At 51.2% G+C, this 15574-nt stretch overlaps 7 protein-coding genes across 7 annotated transcripts; 2 read left to right on the top strand and 5 right to left on the bottom strand.

The window, feature by feature from the left end:
• Window positions 1–2278: 2278 nt before the first annotated feature.
• Window positions 2279–4164, bottom strand: PHATRDRAFT_21789 (predicted protein; the record flags this gene model as incomplete). The annotated part of the gene is made up of 2 exons (XM_002181855.1): window positions 4042–4164; window positions 2279–3915 (listed from the first exon to the last, which is right to left on the bottom strand). The coding sequence occupies exons 1-2, from the start codon at window positions 4082–4084 to the stop codon at window positions 2279–2281; spliced, it is 1680 nt and encodes a 559-aa protein (XP_002181891.1). The 5' UTR covers window positions 4085–4164.
• A 1790-nt stretch (window positions 4165–5954) lies between these two features.
• PHATRDRAFT_3834 (predicted protein) lies at window positions 5955–6710 on the top strand (the record flags this gene model as incomplete). Its single annotated transcript, XM_002182017.1, has 1 exon — window positions 5955–6710. A coding segment is annotated over one exon (756 nt), but the record flags the coding sequence as incomplete, so codon positions are not given.
• Window positions 6711–7360: 650 nt separating this feature from the next.
• On the bottom strand, window positions 7361–8569 carry PHATRDRAFT_42151 (predicted protein; the record flags this gene model as incomplete). Its single annotated transcript, XM_002181854.1, has 1 exon — window positions 7361–8569. One exon carries the CDS (start codon window positions 8567–8569, stop codon window positions 7361–7363), a length of 1209 nt encoding a protein of 402 aa, XP_002181890.1.
• Window positions 8570–9142: 573 nt separating this feature from the next.
• On the bottom strand, window positions 9143–9637 carry PHATRDRAFT_37898 (predicted protein; the record flags this gene model as incomplete). Its single annotated transcript, XM_002181853.1, has 1 exon — window positions 9143–9637. The coding sequence occupies one exon, from the start codon at window positions 9635–9637 to the stop codon at window positions 9143–9145; it is 495 nt and encodes a 164-aa protein (XP_002181889.1).
• Window positions 9638–10513: 876 nt separating this feature from the next.
• On the bottom strand, window positions 10514–10870 carry PHATRDRAFT_6606 (predicted protein; the record flags this gene model as incomplete). Its single annotated transcript, XM_002181852.1, has 1 exon — window positions 10514–10870. A coding segment is annotated over one exon (357 nt), but the record flags the coding sequence as incomplete, so codon positions are not given.
• A 1163-nt stretch (window positions 10871–12033) lies between these two features.
• On the top strand, window positions 12034–13014 carry PHATRDRAFT_14255 (predicted protein; the record flags this gene model as incomplete). Its single annotated transcript, XM_002182016.1, has 1 exon — window positions 12034–13014. A coding segment is annotated over one exon (981 nt), but the record flags the coding sequence as incomplete, so codon positions are not given.
• Window positions 13015–13184: 170 nt separating this feature from the next.
• On the bottom strand, window positions 13185–14394 carry PHATRDRAFT_14345 (predicted protein; the record flags this gene model as incomplete). The annotated part of the gene is made up of 2 exons (XM_002181851.1): window positions 13185–14044; window positions 14151–14394. 2 exons carry the CDS (start codon window positions 14392–14394, stop codon window positions 13185–13187), a joined length of 1104 nt encoding a protein of 367 aa, XP_002181887.1.
• Window positions 14395–15574: the final 1180 nt, after the last annotated feature.

The raw sequence follows: 15574 nt of genomic DNA, 5'->3' as shown, positions 1-15574 counted from the left end.
ACCACTGAGCCTCTCAATGCATCCGACAAGACCCACCTGCAAGAAATCATCGGAACCCTACTTTATTACGCTAGGGCTGTTGACTCGACCATTCTCGTGGCTCTCGGCACTCTGGCCTCGGCACAGTCAACTGCCACCCAAGCGACCCTTCACGCTGCCGAACATTTACTTGACTACTGTGCCACTCACCCACACGCTACGATACGGTTTCGGGCTAGCGACATGTGTTTACACATTCATAGTGACGCGTCATACCTTTCCGAGTCGAAAGCCCGTTCGCGTGCTGCAGGTCACTTTTTCCTCAGCCGTCGACCCAACGATCCCAATGCTGCTCCCGCTCCGACTGATCCGGACCCTCCAAATAATGGCGCCATTCACACGCATAGCTCCATCATGTCCGTGGTTCTCTCGTCAGCCACCGAAGCAGAACTCGGTGCCCTCTTTTACAACGCCAAGGACGCCACCGCTTTCCGGGTCACTCTCGACGAACTTGGCCACACACAGCCACCTACGCCTATCCAAACCGATAACGCCTGTGCCTCCGGGATTGCCAACGAAACCATCAAGCAACGACGTTCTAAAGCCATTGACATGCGTTTCTACTGGGTTAAAGACCGCGTCGAGCAAAAACAGTTTATTATTTACTGGCGACCCGGCCTCACGAATTTGGCCGACTATTTCTCCAAGCATCATTCTCCCGCACATCATCGCAAAATGCGCTCGCACTACCTTCTCGAACCGTCACCAACCAATGACAAAGCAACTTCTCATTTGCAGCGAGGGTGTGTTGATCCAACTCCTAGTAAGGACAACGTCTCACCAGAAGTTCAATCGCCTACTGCTAAACGCCAAGTCGCTTCCGTCCCACACACAACGAATCACAGCCCCACAGTCCCTACGAATATCCAAGAGTACAATGTAGACTCATAATCTTCGTAGTTCATCGTTTTCCTGACTTCGATCTTCATCGTCGTTTTGTGTTCTTCAATACAAAATGCTGCGATACAAATGAACCGTTATGTATCGAACGGATATAGTAGGAACATTCACTTTCACTTCATACAGTGACGCACGAAAGACAAAAACTATATAAAAAAAATTATATCCATTCATATTCGCGAATACTATTTATATTAGGGTCTTACCTCACAACCTGATCAATTTGCCTTCGACCTAACTGTAAATCCATGGAAGGAAATTCGGTGGAAGGAAGATAGGCTCAAACCGGTGGTGGCTTTTTCCAATTGGTGCGGAAGACTCGGACGTTGCCTTTGGCTTCCATTTGGGTTTTTCACAAAGTCTTGTAGTTTGCGCTCGCTCACAGCCAACGTGCCTTCATCCCAACAACACTACGCTCATTCACACCTTCACCAAGGGCCACGGTCGAGCTATATCCGGCGACTTGCGCGCTTGGTGTCGACGATGGTGACGAACGCTGGCTCGCCCGCAGATGGCGCTGGTGATTTGATGAGTCGTTTGGGCTCGTTCTTGCCCAAGCTCCAAGCAGCGAACAAAGCTTTACTCCAACAACAGCGAAACAACAATGGAGATGGCCAAGATAACGCGTTGGACGCTCATTTGGAACCAATCGCATCGGTTCATTCCGTCGACGACCACGAATGCGCATCAGCCTCGCACGAGGAGGACAGTTTGGACAGTGACGTGGACCCGATTAGTGATGATGAAGAGACGGAAGATTGCGGTTCCGCGGTTCCGACAATAGAATTAACACTAGCGTTGGGACAGATGGATGAGAATCCCGCCATTCGGATGTTGTTGGCTGATGAAGAGGACAGCCACAATGATGTACGAGATACAGAGAACTCGGAATCCTCAGAGACAAAGAGTGCTGGCAACGCAAACGACAGGCACGTAAGTGATCTGCTTCTCGGCCCTTCCAACAATCAGTCAGCAAGCGACCAGGAAGACAAACCGCTCATTGTTGAAATAAGTAGCAGAAAGAGAGATCGCGACTCGTGAATAATCACACTTTCCAGTCGATACAGGAATGAGCTGGTGTGGTTTTATTGTGGACGCGACCGTCTATTGCCAGCTTCTGGGTTGGGTTGACAAACAAACGAAAAAGAGCAACATCGGCAAAGGCCAACTACAACTGCCTTGACCCATTTTTGCTATAATGTTTATTATAGGAGAGTGTAGAAAAACTCTGTGTAAACGGGAGCACTACGAATGCAGTCTGATCCGTCAACTTTTGGACACTGCGGCTGCAATCATTGTGTCGTTGTCTGTCTACTAGAGCACCGTTGAGCATAATCCTTCACCCGCGCTTTTTGGACCCCGATACAATGTCGTCAATGCGTAGAATCATACAGGCACTTTCAATGGCCGTCTTGATGGTTTGTGCTTTCACCGCAAACGGCTCCCAAATACCCAACTCCTTCATATCTACCAATTCACCCGTCGTACCGTTAATTCCCCACGAACAAAAGGCGGCCTGCTTGCTGTCGTCGCTTCCGGTCTTATCCTGGGCTTCGTCGTAGGCGGCCGCGTGCTTGGCCCGCAGGGCAGTCAGCACGCGTATGACGGAAACGCCACAATTTTGTGCCAGTGTGCGGGGAATGACTTCCAAAGCTTCGCCGACCGCCATGTAGGGGCCTTGCTGAATGCCTTGGACCTTTTGGCCGGTGCGTTTGAGGCCCACGGCGAGAGCCATTTCGATGGCCCCGCCGCCTGGTACAAGCTTGGGCGAAAAGACAACGTTACGCACCACCTGCATGGCATCCTGCAAATTGCGTTCCAATTCGTTCAAAACATCCTTCGAGCCACCGCGGAGTACAATAGTACAGGCCTTGGGTTCTTTGCACTTGGTGAGGTAGCAGAACCAATCCGATCCAATTTGTCGCATTTCGAACAAGCCACAGCCGGTTCCAATGTCGGAATCATCGATTTCGTCCGTGCGGGACACAATGGTGGCACCCACGGCTCGTGCAATCCGATTGTTATCCGTTTTCCGTACCCGGCGAAAGGCGACGATGTTGGCCTTGTGCAGATAGTGCTGGGCCAAGTCGCTGACGCCCTTTTCCGTCACCACAATATCCGGTTGCGCCGCAATAATTTGCGCGCACATGTTGGCAACGTACTCTTCTTCCAATTTGAGCAGCGTATTCCAATCATTTTCGTCCGTGATTTCCATGTTCGTCTGTGACTCGCCCTTTTTGTACTCGAGCGGCGTATCCAGTAACAATATTTTGGGATTTTCAATGCGGCGGCGCATATTGGCGTGCACCACGTCTTTCTGGAACATGACACCCTCCAGTACGGCGCACTCCTGTATTTCGCCACCGGGTATTTTTTCCACCTTGGCGTAGCGTTTGATATCAATCTCGACTTGTTTGAGTACACCATCGGCTGCGGTGGCTCGTTTTTGGGAAACGGTGAGGACGGCCTGCAGTGCCATTTCGACCATTTGATCGTTCCAGCGGGAGGAGAACTTGGTGCCCAAGGAGCTTTGGACGAGCAGTTTCATGAGTTCGTGGTCTTTTTCGACATCAATGGTGACACTTTGTTCCTCCAGAATGATCATGGCCTGTGCGAGTGCCTTGGTGTAGGCCGACACGAGGACGGTCGGGTGCATGGCGTCTTGTCGCAGGTAGGGTTCGGCCTGTGCGAGTACTTCGGCGGCGAGGACAATGACGGACGTGGTGCCATCCCCGACTTCTTCATCCTGCGAGCGACTGAGTTCAATCATGGACTTGGCGGTGGGATGGGAGACGTCGACTTCGCGCAGAATGCAGTGCCCGTCGTTGGTCAATACGATGGAACCCATGGGATCGAGTAGCATCTTGAGCATACTGCGGGGACCGAGGGTCGTGCGGATAATGTTGGCGACGGCTTTGGCGGCTTGGATGTTGGCGAGTTGGGCCTGGCGACCCGTTTGGCGTTGGGTTTTGGTGTCTGGTGGAATCGAAAAAGACGAAGGATGAAAAAGGCCAGAAACGTGTGAGGCCAGTTTGTGTCTGTGTGTTTGCGGTGGGTACCTAAACTAATTCGTGTTCACCGCCCCCCGTGCTTTACACTTACTCAAGACCATCACCTGTCCCATGGGTCCTCCTCCTTGCATCATGATTATGAGATAGGTGTGCGATGAATGGTTTTGTAAGGACAATGAAAAGACTAGGAATGCATCTACCGTCGTTCCTTGCCTCGCGCTGGACTAGTACAATGCGCAAAGAGTCCGTGGGGGTGGGAAAGTCGAGGATTGCGTTCCTCGGTACCAAGTTGGTTTGGGACTTGGGATGGTGGGTGGGTGGATCGATCGGTGCCGGAGCCCCGGAATCCCGCGAGTCCGCGAGTCCGGTACGGAATGACGTACCGGCGAGGATCCGTTGACGGACGACGTACAGATGTCGTCGTCAGCGCTTACGTCACAGTCAATCAAATACGTTTGTCAGTTCTCCGATACAAGTAAGTGACCAATCAAGATTTGCCGTGATCCTGTACCGAATCGGTGGGCTTCGGGAAGGCCCACGCGCCCCCGTAGACGACCCAAGCTGCCCGAGACCACGCGAGCCTTCCGGTCCCACATTCGTTGACCGACCGAGCCATTTTCTCGTCCCAAGTCCTATTCTCTTGGAACTGGCGTGTGCCGTGTTGTGTCTTTCTTATCAAATTGTCACGGAAGCGTAAGCGATCGAACCATTCCGTACGAATTCGGTATCGAACAGAGTGACACCCCCCTCCCGACTTTTTTTGTTTTCCTCCCAGAGGGGGCTTTCACGATCCCGGGTGACGTGGTTTTCCTCCCCGCTACACACACACACGGCCCAAAAGGACCATTCCCACGACGAACGCTTCCCGGTGGTTCCCTTGGATTCGCCGTGCTTCGACGAGCGCGTGGGATTTCCGTAGACCGTGGAAGACGACTCGACGTCCCACTCGCGTTGTACTCGAGACCATTCACTCGTCCCCGCACGCTCGCCAGTGGTGGTGGTGGTAACGTTGGGTCGTGGCCGTGTCGTTTTTATTCCATCATTCGCTTGTTTTGTAACGATCACGGAATGTCGGGATCGTCGATCGCGGTGGAGGCGGAGAATTTTCGTCCACTACGATTGAACAAACCCAAACATCATTGGAGCTCGTCCGATTCGGAAACGTCGGGTAGCCCTCTGATCCCATCGACAGCCGACCCTTCGTCCGCACAACCACAAAAGTCCGTGACAAGGAACAGTCACGGCGCCGTGGAAGATCACCAGATGGACAAGGCTCCGACGTTTCGGAAGCGTCGCTTGTCCTTGACCGTCGTGCCCCACGATGCCACTGGTGGTCTTTCACGTCGTCGACGCCCTCGCCGATCCTCCGTCGGCAACAATACTTCCGAACCGTCCACGCGTCAGGAATCCTTTCCTTCCCGGACGCTACACGCCGCCGAACTACTCGCTCCGTCTCCGCCAGTGTCATCGCTACTCCCCCACGACACGCACACTTCGACTCGGAAGGAACCGCATAGTTTGTACCAACAGACTCCCTTGCCGCCGCCGCTATCGCTGCTGACGACACGCACGGCACACTCGACTGCGTGGCACCAAACGCACACGCTTTTGGAGGAACACCAATTGCCCTTTCCCAGCGATATGGTGGGCACTTTTAGTTGCCACGGAGTCGAACCAGTGTACGACGACAGTGAGGACGGAGAAGATGATGATGAAGAAGAAGAATCCCCGAACACTGCTGCTTCTGGGACCGAGGACAAACGACCAGAGTGGATTGGACCGCCATCGCTGACGGAAGATGTTGGTAAGAGTGGATTGACAATGGAAAAACTAGTGAGCGAAGAATCCAACTTTGCCACTCCCACAACCACAGAAGATGGCTCATCGGAGGTCACGACGGACACTATTGAACTCGGCGACGGAGGTCCCATCAACAGAATGGTATCCAAAATTAATCAGGACCGTGGAGGTGTAGTCTTTCCCTACGGAAACAGCAACCGTACCGCTCTCTTTGCCGTCTACGATGGCCATGGTCAGGGTGGCGAAATGGTGTCACAGTTTGCTCTGCACGAAGTACAACATCGTCTCGAAAAACACGATGCTTTTCCGCAAAACCTGAAAAAAGCCATGGAAGAAACTTTCTTAGCGGTGGATCGGGCTTTGACGCAAGAGACATTGATTGAGCCTTTATTTTCGGGTACAACGGCTTGTGTGGCGGTGCTGTGTGGAAAGGTATTGACATTGGCCAATGTCGGCGATTCTCGTGCCGTGATGGCCCGACGTCGATGCGAACACACGAAGTCGTCGTCGGCTATCGACGCATGGGATACGTTGGACTTGACCATGGACCAGAACCCAGATCTTCCGGAAGAGCACAGACGCATAGTCGCGGCCGGGGGATTCGTCTCTCCTCCACCGGGACCAGGGCTATCGGCACGGGTATGGTTGGATCCAGCCTGTTCCCAGATTGGACTGGCCATGGCTCGATCTTTAGGCGATCATGCGGTCGGTAGTGTGGGTGTAGTTGCTGATCCCGTAGTAACGACCCACGAACTCGACGCTCTGGATGACTTTATGATAGTGGCATCGGATGGTGTTTGGGAGTTCCTCAAGTCGGAGGACGCAGTTCGAATTGTGGGACAACACCTTGCCGGTGGCAACGGGGCGACCAAAGCGTGTCGTGCTCTCATCGAAGCGGCGGCCGCTAAGTGGCACGAAGAAGAAGGGGAGTACCGGGATGATATTACTGCTATTGTGGTTCGTTTTGCGGGCATTTGGGATGCCGCAACTATCGATAGGTGATTGCTACTAGTGATAGTTTCAACGAGAGCAAAGCATATACTTTGCGTATGGGCGAATGGAAGCAAGGTGTTTACGTAACAGTATGATCCATCCCAAACGAGTGGCAGCACTCTACTTGCATGGCGATAGGACCGATCTCAGTGTCAAACATTTGCTAGCCAGCACATGTTTGTTTGTTTGTCAATATCTGCGTACGTCGCTGGTTGACAACACGCCAATACTTTGTTTGCCTACTGCCATTTTGCATCATCTAAAGCATCAACAAGTGTGCTCTGATTTTGCCAAACATTATTTATACGACCTGTGGTATACAGCGACCTAGTACAATCGACCAAGCCTACTCAAATTGTGAATAATAAGCAATTTTACGCTTGACAGTTAGTAACTGGAATGTGCTTGCACGTCGTCGCAAAGAAACCCGTTCTCGTGCTTTGGTTCCGGCCGTCATTGTAGTCGATCCCAGCGTATCCAAGTTCATCTAGCATTGATTCATCCAAGGAGTAATCTTCTGCAGTGGGGAAGAAAAATAACAGAGTTACTCCGATTTTGTCCTCTACACCACAAATATACGTTATATGGCGAACACAGGAATGGCTTTTATTGGAATCTTAAGACTGTTGGCATTGCGGACTAGCTTGTTCCCCGTCAGAATCGTAAGCTGCGTCTTGATTTTGCACCCCTCCTTTACCGAAGCTACGCACGTCGGCGTTTTCCAGATGGACAACTTCGGCAGTGTCTTCGTCGTAGTCACATTCCATGGCCGATCCCGGCAAAAACCGTCTGAGCTGCTTTACATCCGCAGGTTGGATCTCTCCATCTTTCGGAAATTGTACCGTGAATAACACGTACAGATTCCCTTTCACAAAGGGATTCCCGTGACTCGGCATGCCCTCGTTGGGGACGCATTTGACAAACGGACGACCTCCAGCGGCTTCAGCTTGAATGACTTCTCCTGGCTTTGACTTGATGATGACTTCACGGCCGTCCAAGTGCATTACCTTCCATGCAAATCCACACAGTGCCTCCTTGAGCGACAGGGTCTTGGAAATGAGCAAATCAGCACCCTTTCTCTTGAAGAGCTCGTGATCTTTTTCTTGTACAATAAAGTTGACATTGCCTGCTTCCATGTTTGGTTTCTCGTCGGCCATTCCCTGGAATACAACCTTTTGTTTGTTTTGCATTCCTTTTTCAATCAACACTTCCAAAACTTTTCGTTCCTTTTTCTTCTGGCACTGGTAGCCTTCGCCTTCGCAGTCTGGACACGCGCGCTGAATCTGTTGCACCATGCCTAGAGCAATCTGTCGCAGTTCCATTACCATCCCGTGGCCGTCACAGGAGGTACATACGCGGGCTTCTCCAACCAGAACTTGACGATTGACGGCTAGCTTGACTGTTTTGCCGTTGTACAGGTCCTCCAACGATACCTTGACCGGATGATTGACATCCTCGCCACGTCGGGGTCCGGCACTTCGACGACCTCCTCTTCCCCCAAAGAACATACTAAACAGATCTTCGGAGGCTGCCCCGCCGCTCCCGCCGCCTTCTTCGAGACCTTCCAGACCATACTTGTCGTATTTGGTCCGCATCTCGGAATCGCTCAGGATTTCGTACGCGGCGTTGATTTCTTTGAAATAATGTTCGTCCCCGCCCTTGTCGGGATGGTGTTTGACGGCAAGTTTGCGGTAGGCCTTTTTGATTTCTTGTGCCGTCGCGCTCTTGTCCACACCTAGCGTTTCGTAGAGTTTGGTGGTGTCGACGTTGGCCGAGGCGGCCGAACGACGTGACGAACGTCCACCACCACCACCGCGCCCGTGCATGTGCGCGAAAGGATCACCACCAAAGAACATGGGAAGGCTTTTACAGTTACTTTTCTGCTTCTGTCTATCTATCTGTATAGTAACCAATTACGAAGGCGGTACGACTATACCAAAGGGAAGCTGTAACAAAAGGCGGTTGGGAGGGATTTTGAGTCGAAAGGGAGCGAAATGACGGTCACACCACCCGTGCGAGACCAAAAGACCACCGAGCCTCCCACCCGTGGACAGCTTTAGCCGTGTGGTGTGGATCATTTCGAGTGCCGTAGCCTGAGCCCCGATGGGCTTCGCGGGAACGACAATTCGGTAGCCGAAAGGAGAAAACAGTATCGGAATAAATGTAACACTGGTACTCACTTGTCATTCTCGTTCCGATGAGCGATGAATGGCGCGCCATCACTCACGCAGGTATGGGAACCAGGGGACGGAGGGACAGGCATTCTGCGGGAGCGCAGAGTTAGGTATACGATTGCGTTCGGAATGCGCTACTCCTACAGCAACAGCTCATGTTAGTTTTTTGTTGTCTTTACGGTAGAGAATCTAAATTTGCATGCCATCCGTATTCTAAAAGTAGTACTAGTTCCGGCAATGAACCTGCAGCCTCACGAAATGGTCTCTAGTAGGAAAACTTCGCTTTCTGCCTAGTAAAGATATCGAATAGAGCAAATGCCCACGAACTCCCAAAATGATGGCCAGAGCCTGTAGACAATCATCTTCCGTCCCCTGAGCCTGGTGTCCATAAAAGGCCAGCAAGGTACCGCAGGCTGGTCTGGAAATTTCACGTAACTCCTTCATAGTACCAGGATAGATGGCGGGAGGATTCTGACGGTTCTGTCTGGGGACGATCGCCAAGGTATCTGCCGGATAAATCGCAGAAGCGTTGCAAGACTTGGCAATTCCTTGCTGACTGAGTGCTAGCTGAGTCGTGGTGTACTGCTGAAACTGTGTCATCTGCGCCGTGAGTGTCTGTTGAAACTCAATGGAATCCTGCTTCAACTGTTGCACATCGCGCTCCAGCGAAATGAATTTATTGTGCAATGCCACTAGCTGATCATCCCTGGACGGTTGCATACTTTTGCTGATGCTGGTGGATTCTTCGAATATGAGACGACTATAACGGTGAGGGGTTCTGGAGCCGTTTAAAATCGTGTCGATTTTGTGAACGTGGTTGTTGTTTGGAGCGGTGTAGAGCAAAACAATCTTGGCAATTTACTTTCAGGGAGCGAATCTTGCTGGGACTTGGCATTTTCACTACCTACTAGACGTTACTGACCAAAAAAAGGGACAGTTGCTTCGTGCAAAACTAATAGCTCGTATCTGGGTCGATGCGAGCGTTGGATGTCTATTCCGCACCTCCATTTACACCGATTCGACAGAGTGCGATACATTAATCGTGCCCTTCGCATTCGAATAACCCTCGTGCTTAAGATGGTACTTCTACTGCCAATTCTATAAAGCTATCGTCCTGCCGCTCTCTGGCCATAGCCGGCAAAACACCGTTCGTTGCTCCTTGCTTGTCCTAAATGACGCTTCATAGACGTATGTTTCCAGTATAAACGCATCGGTTACGAATTTTGGACAAGCTGTTACGGGATCGAACATCAGCACTTCCGGAGGGTCCCTTTCAGCGGAGGGCGAACGCAAACAGCACCTTCTTTGCCGTCAACAATGACTAAAGCCCGGGAGGCGACTATATTCTATTTGGCTGGCTTCTAATATCCCAAACCAGAGCCATCTATGCTGTATCACTTTTGAATCCACCGGAAGTGAGTGCCGGTCGGTGGTTGTTTCCCGGGGACTGCGAAGACAAAACAGAGTAAAAAGTTAAACTAAACTATACATTCAAATCTTTCATAAGCATGTTGGTTGCTACCATATTAGGGCTGCCCGAACAGACCAGAATTTACATTTGCAAGTTCTCTAAGACAAGCCTTCTGATTCCTTGTCCTCCTTGTCTGGTTCTTTCCCAATCAATTGTGCAACCAGCGGTGTCAGTACTACAGTGGGCGGAAACCGGATGGGCGAAGCGGCCTTATGCGCGGCGTAAGCAATCGCGAAGGTGCCGGCCTTTTCCCCCGCTGCGTTGGCTTCAATACCCACCCTGGACAAGAGTCCGGCCACGTCCACGCCGCCATCGACCAGTGCGTAGCATATAACGAACGACACGATCGCTAGCGGAATGCTTGTGGCGAGATATGCGATGCCGTATTTTTTCAGCAAAGACTTGGCGGACTCGCCGCCGTCCTTTTCTCCTAGCGAGGTTGCCAGGCCCGCCTCGAGTCCGTACTTTTCGGTAATTTCTTCTGGTTTAGCCTTGTCCTCTTCCTTGGTCGCCACCATATTGAGGGCCGTGTGATGACCATAAATTAAGGCAATCGGAGGACGGTGTGGTACATTTGTTTGAGAAACTAGTGGCTTTGGCGGGGCCCAAGCCGCAGCGAAATTCTGGGACCCCGTGAGCAAGGCGAGAAATCCAAAACGCAACGAACGGTTCCGACGGATCATGGTTACTATCGTGACTGTGGAGCAGTGCAAGAGAACTACCGTTTATGTTTACTTCTGAACCGATCACAGTAACAGAGGAACGACGGAATCCAGTGAAAGTGATCGAAGGTGAAAGATGACTGACACCTTCAATCGGAAAACGACCATCATTGTGGACAAGTTACGAATCAACCGACGAGAAGATCAAGGTCGCTCGTCTGTACACCGAACCGCACACTTGAAGCTGCAGGAATTGGCGGACCTACCTGTCGACTGACATCATAGTCTTCTTCTTAATTGCAAATGTCGGTACGACAGAATGCTAGTCCACAGGTTCGAACAATGGCCGACTGCTCTAGCTATAGTAGAGCGGATAGCGGAATTTTATGACCCAACGAGATCTTAATTGAGCCTGGACGTCTTCCGCAGAAATCCGAAACGCGGGGGCGGTCTCGACATGAAACAATGGCACAAGTCTACGTTCTCACAGAGTTGACTCTGGAGTTCACAGTCCGCAATTGTTTGGGACCTTCAAAGACAAGGCGTCTATAGTCTTTTATACTGCTCTCACTCTCACTACAATGACAGAAGAAAATTTGCCTTTGAAAAAGGAAAAGAAGAAACCCGAGGGCCTCGTGATCCCACCAAAAAAGCCCAAGCTTTCCAAGGCTGAGCGTCGGGCTTTGCAAGAGGAACAACGCGCCGCCAAGTCTACGGTACCCGGTGAGGGTGGATCACGCAAGGAAGTCAAATCTATTGCAATATTTGAGGAAAGGAAGACTCAAGATAGACTAGCCCATGCTGTCTCACCAGCAATACCCCTCTCGCATCCGCCGCTATCATCCATTAAGAGCACAATAACGAAGGAAAAAGAGAATCTCAAAACTGTCTCGCTGTTCTCTCATTTGATTCCTTATCGAGACCCTTCATCCGTCTTCATAAATGGGGCTACTTTGAAAGTGTTCCCGTCACCACCGGATTATTTGCATCCAGCGGTGATTGCTTTGGGTCATCGTTACGCCCACGGACAAATTCGAGGCGGTAACGCCCGTTGCAAGGCCATGCTGAATTGCTTCGCCTCAATCCTGCATGATTACGAGCCAACATCAGGGACCAGTAGCGCAGTCTCTGATTTACGAACCATACTAGACCACAATGTGCTCAAACCTTCGTTTCAGTACTGGACGGAAACCTGTCGACCGCATTCAGTCAGTATGGGCAACGCCTTTACTTTTTTGAAAACCGCAGTAGCTTCGATAGATCGGGAGATGGCGTGGGAGGAAATGAGGAGCACACTACTGGAAACAATGGAGGCCTACGCCAAAGAACGAATTGATTTTGCCGATCAGGCTATTGCGGACTTGGCTTTGTCCAAATTGAACGATAAGGAAGTCGTTCTAGTCTATGGCCATTCCGATGTGATTCAGCTTTTGTTGCTAAAACACTTCTGGGCGAACCGAAATTTTCGAGTAATCATTGTTGATAACCGCCCTTTGTTAGAAGGTCGTCGGACTCTCAAGGCTCTGCGTGAGGCTGGTGTTGACTGTACGTACGTGCTTTTGAATGCCTTGACCTATGTCTTGCAGGAAAATGTGTCAAAAGTTCTGTTGGGAGCTTCGGCACTCATGAGCGACGGTAGCGTACTCGGTCGGGTCGGTACCGCATGTGTTGCTTTAGCCGCGCACAAACATAACATTCCGGTCTTGGTGTGCTGTGAGACGTACAAAATATCCAACCGCGTCCAACTCGAGTCAATTACCCACAACGAACTTGGCAATCCGGAAGCGTTGCTGAACGAAGATGATGTGTTGCAGAATTGGAAAGAAATTGACGGCTTAAAGCTGCTGAATGTTCTATATGACTTGACCCCTGCAGCGTTTGTCAGTGGCATCGTAACAGAATTGGGCATTGTACCCCCGACGAGTGTAGCTGTACTATTGAGGGAAATGGATCAAGGTAGCTAACTTTTTAGTGCCTGTCAAAAGATACAACGCTCCCAACCAGAAATGAGCACAGTGCATAGATATCTAGCAATACCAGAGAGTCATCGAGTGCGCCAATAAGGTTCGTGTGATCTTCCTTCTACTATTTAACAGCCCAAAATGGGTGGAGTCTCTCTTTGGTACAGTTCTTCTTATTCAATGTCGAATCCGGAAGCGCACATGGTGACGGCGAGCTTTAGTTTCTCCTTGAGCTCTTCTTTGGTTTCGTACATGGGAAGATCAATACGGTTGAAACAAGTGTGCGCTCGAGGGTACAGGCATGTTCCGACCGAAACACCGTGAATGGTAAACTTTCGCACGTTTCCATCGTTCCCTTGCAGCACGCCAAATCCTCGCGAAGGGACACCCGAGGTACCCGTCACAAACTGCAAAAGTCGAGCCTTGGTTTCCTGATCGAATTCCCCGACAACCTCCCAGAACCACTGACACGTCGGATACTCGCCACCGATATTTTCGTAATCGCCTGAATATTCCGTATGATCCTGCCAGTCCTGCATGTCGATCTCCGGCAAACCGCACATGAGCAGCTCGAGTTCTTGAAAATCAAAGATGGTCAAGAGCGGTTCCGGGATGACGTCAAAAAAGCCCAGTAACAGTTCATTCAACTGCTCCTTGACACGGCCTATCATTCGGTACTTCATACAGGCTTCCAAATATTCTGGGAAATTATCGTTCGTTACTTCGATGTCGGCACCACCATCCACCAGTTCAATGGCTTGCTTCGCGCCCATAACTTCAACGGTGGTAGTAAAGTCTAAACAAAGCATCTCCAAATCTTCTCCGTTTGCTGCCAGCTCCGTGAGTTGTTTCAGATTAAAATATAACTCTTCATCGGAATCTCGAATATCCTTGAACTGAATAGGCCAACCTAGCATGTGCTTGTAAATAAATTGAACCATATGACCGGCCACTAATTGACGATCAAACAAGGCTTTACCCATGACGCGTCCCAGGAACCTGTAGTAGACCTTGAAATCCTCGTGGATCATTTCTGTATAGACGTGCGTGAACCAAGAAAGAAATAGCAAGCGTGAGCCCTACACAACGTCAAGCATCCACGTCCGTATAAGGCCAAAAATCTATCGTCTTGCACTTACGGGATGCCGGATTGATCTGCATACACATTTGGTTCGTTTCGGAGCTTTGCCAGAATCCCATGTCGGGATCGAATATTTCGTCCGTCACTAGTTGAAACCATTCCCGAGCCAAGCCACCTGCGTCAATGCCTGCCTCGCCGATAAATTCGAATCTCCACAACTTGCGCATGTCCTTGCGGCTCAGACTCATGACGGCATCCACCGAATCTTCCAATAAGTGATCACGCCGCACATTCATACGCATGTGTCCTTCGTTCCATTCCACCCCTAGCGCCGAAGTGCACTTGTTCTGGAACCAATTGACTTTCTCTTGAAAGTCCTTGACTTGCGCTTCCGCAATTTCGGCGTAAGTGACGACGACTTCCCCGGCATCGTTCTTTACACGGCTGTCGACAAAGGCGTCGGCAGCAGGCACAAACGTAAGAATGCCGTCCCTTACGCGAGCGTCTAGTCCTTCCCGAAAATCCAACTTCCGGACGTAGGCGGATTTTTCGGAATCAAAGCGGGTATTGGTATCAATGTCTCCCTTGTCGTCCATCCGGACCCACTGAAATTTCATATCCGACGCTCGAATCGTTCGCGTCCAGCCGTCTTTATCGTAGGCGAGTTTGATTTGCGCGGCTTCGGAGCTATGTTTGGGTTTCTGGGTAAGAGCGAGGGGCAATTGGAAGCGAATTCGTTGACCGGGACGGGCATTGATGGGACAGGTGACGAGGACCCGTACACCGCCCGCTAGTAAGGCAAAGGGTTTACCGGGCATGACGCCGGGAGGGACCATGACTTCAAAGAGTTGCGTGGCGTCATCTTTGGGAGGTTTGGAACGTGTGGGAGTGCTGCCGGGGATATTCGCCGTGGAATTGGCATTGTCCGTCTGTGGTGGAGGAGGTGGTGGTACAATGCGGACTTGTGAACCAGGTCGGGCATTAATGGGACAATCCACCGTGAGTTGCTGTCCCGCGATGGTTACGAGAAATCTTTGTCCACCCCGGACTTCCTCGGGGATTTCTACCATGTAAGCTTGCGGGTTGTTGCCTTCCCGTTCCAGTTTGGTGACGTTGGGAGAATCTGGCGGGCCGTGAGAATTGGAACGGCCCGAATTGGATTGCGCGGAGCCCGCGCTGGCTTTGGCGTTCTCCATCGCCGTCTTGTCCACGGGAACGTTGATCTGCAGATACTGTCCGGGCTTGGTATTCGGTGGACAGCGGACACGCACGATGCGTTGTCCCGCGTAGACTTGAAACTCTTGTCCGGGCTCGACTCCGTCCGGAACCATGACACGAAAGGAAGACGTGTCGTCGGATAAGGCTCCGGGCTTGCGGGACGTCGTTCCGTCGGGGTTTGTGGGACGGGCTTTGGCGGATTCCGGTGAGGCTTTCGGCTTGCCATTACTACCGCCGCCGTTCTTGTCGCGTTTGTGGCCGAAC

The sequence above is a fragment of the Phaeodactylum tricornutum genome, chromosome 14 (assembly GCF_000150955.2).
Source record: "Phaeodactylum tricornutum CCAP 1055/1 chromosome 14, whole genome shotgun sequence".
NCBI classification, from domain to species: Eukaryota; Bacillariophyta; class Bacillariophyceae; order Surirellales; family Neidiaceae; genus Phaeodactylum; species Phaeodactylum tricornutum.
Note: the sequence above shows the minus strand (reverse complement) of the source record. Positions and strands in the feature narration are given on the sequence as shown.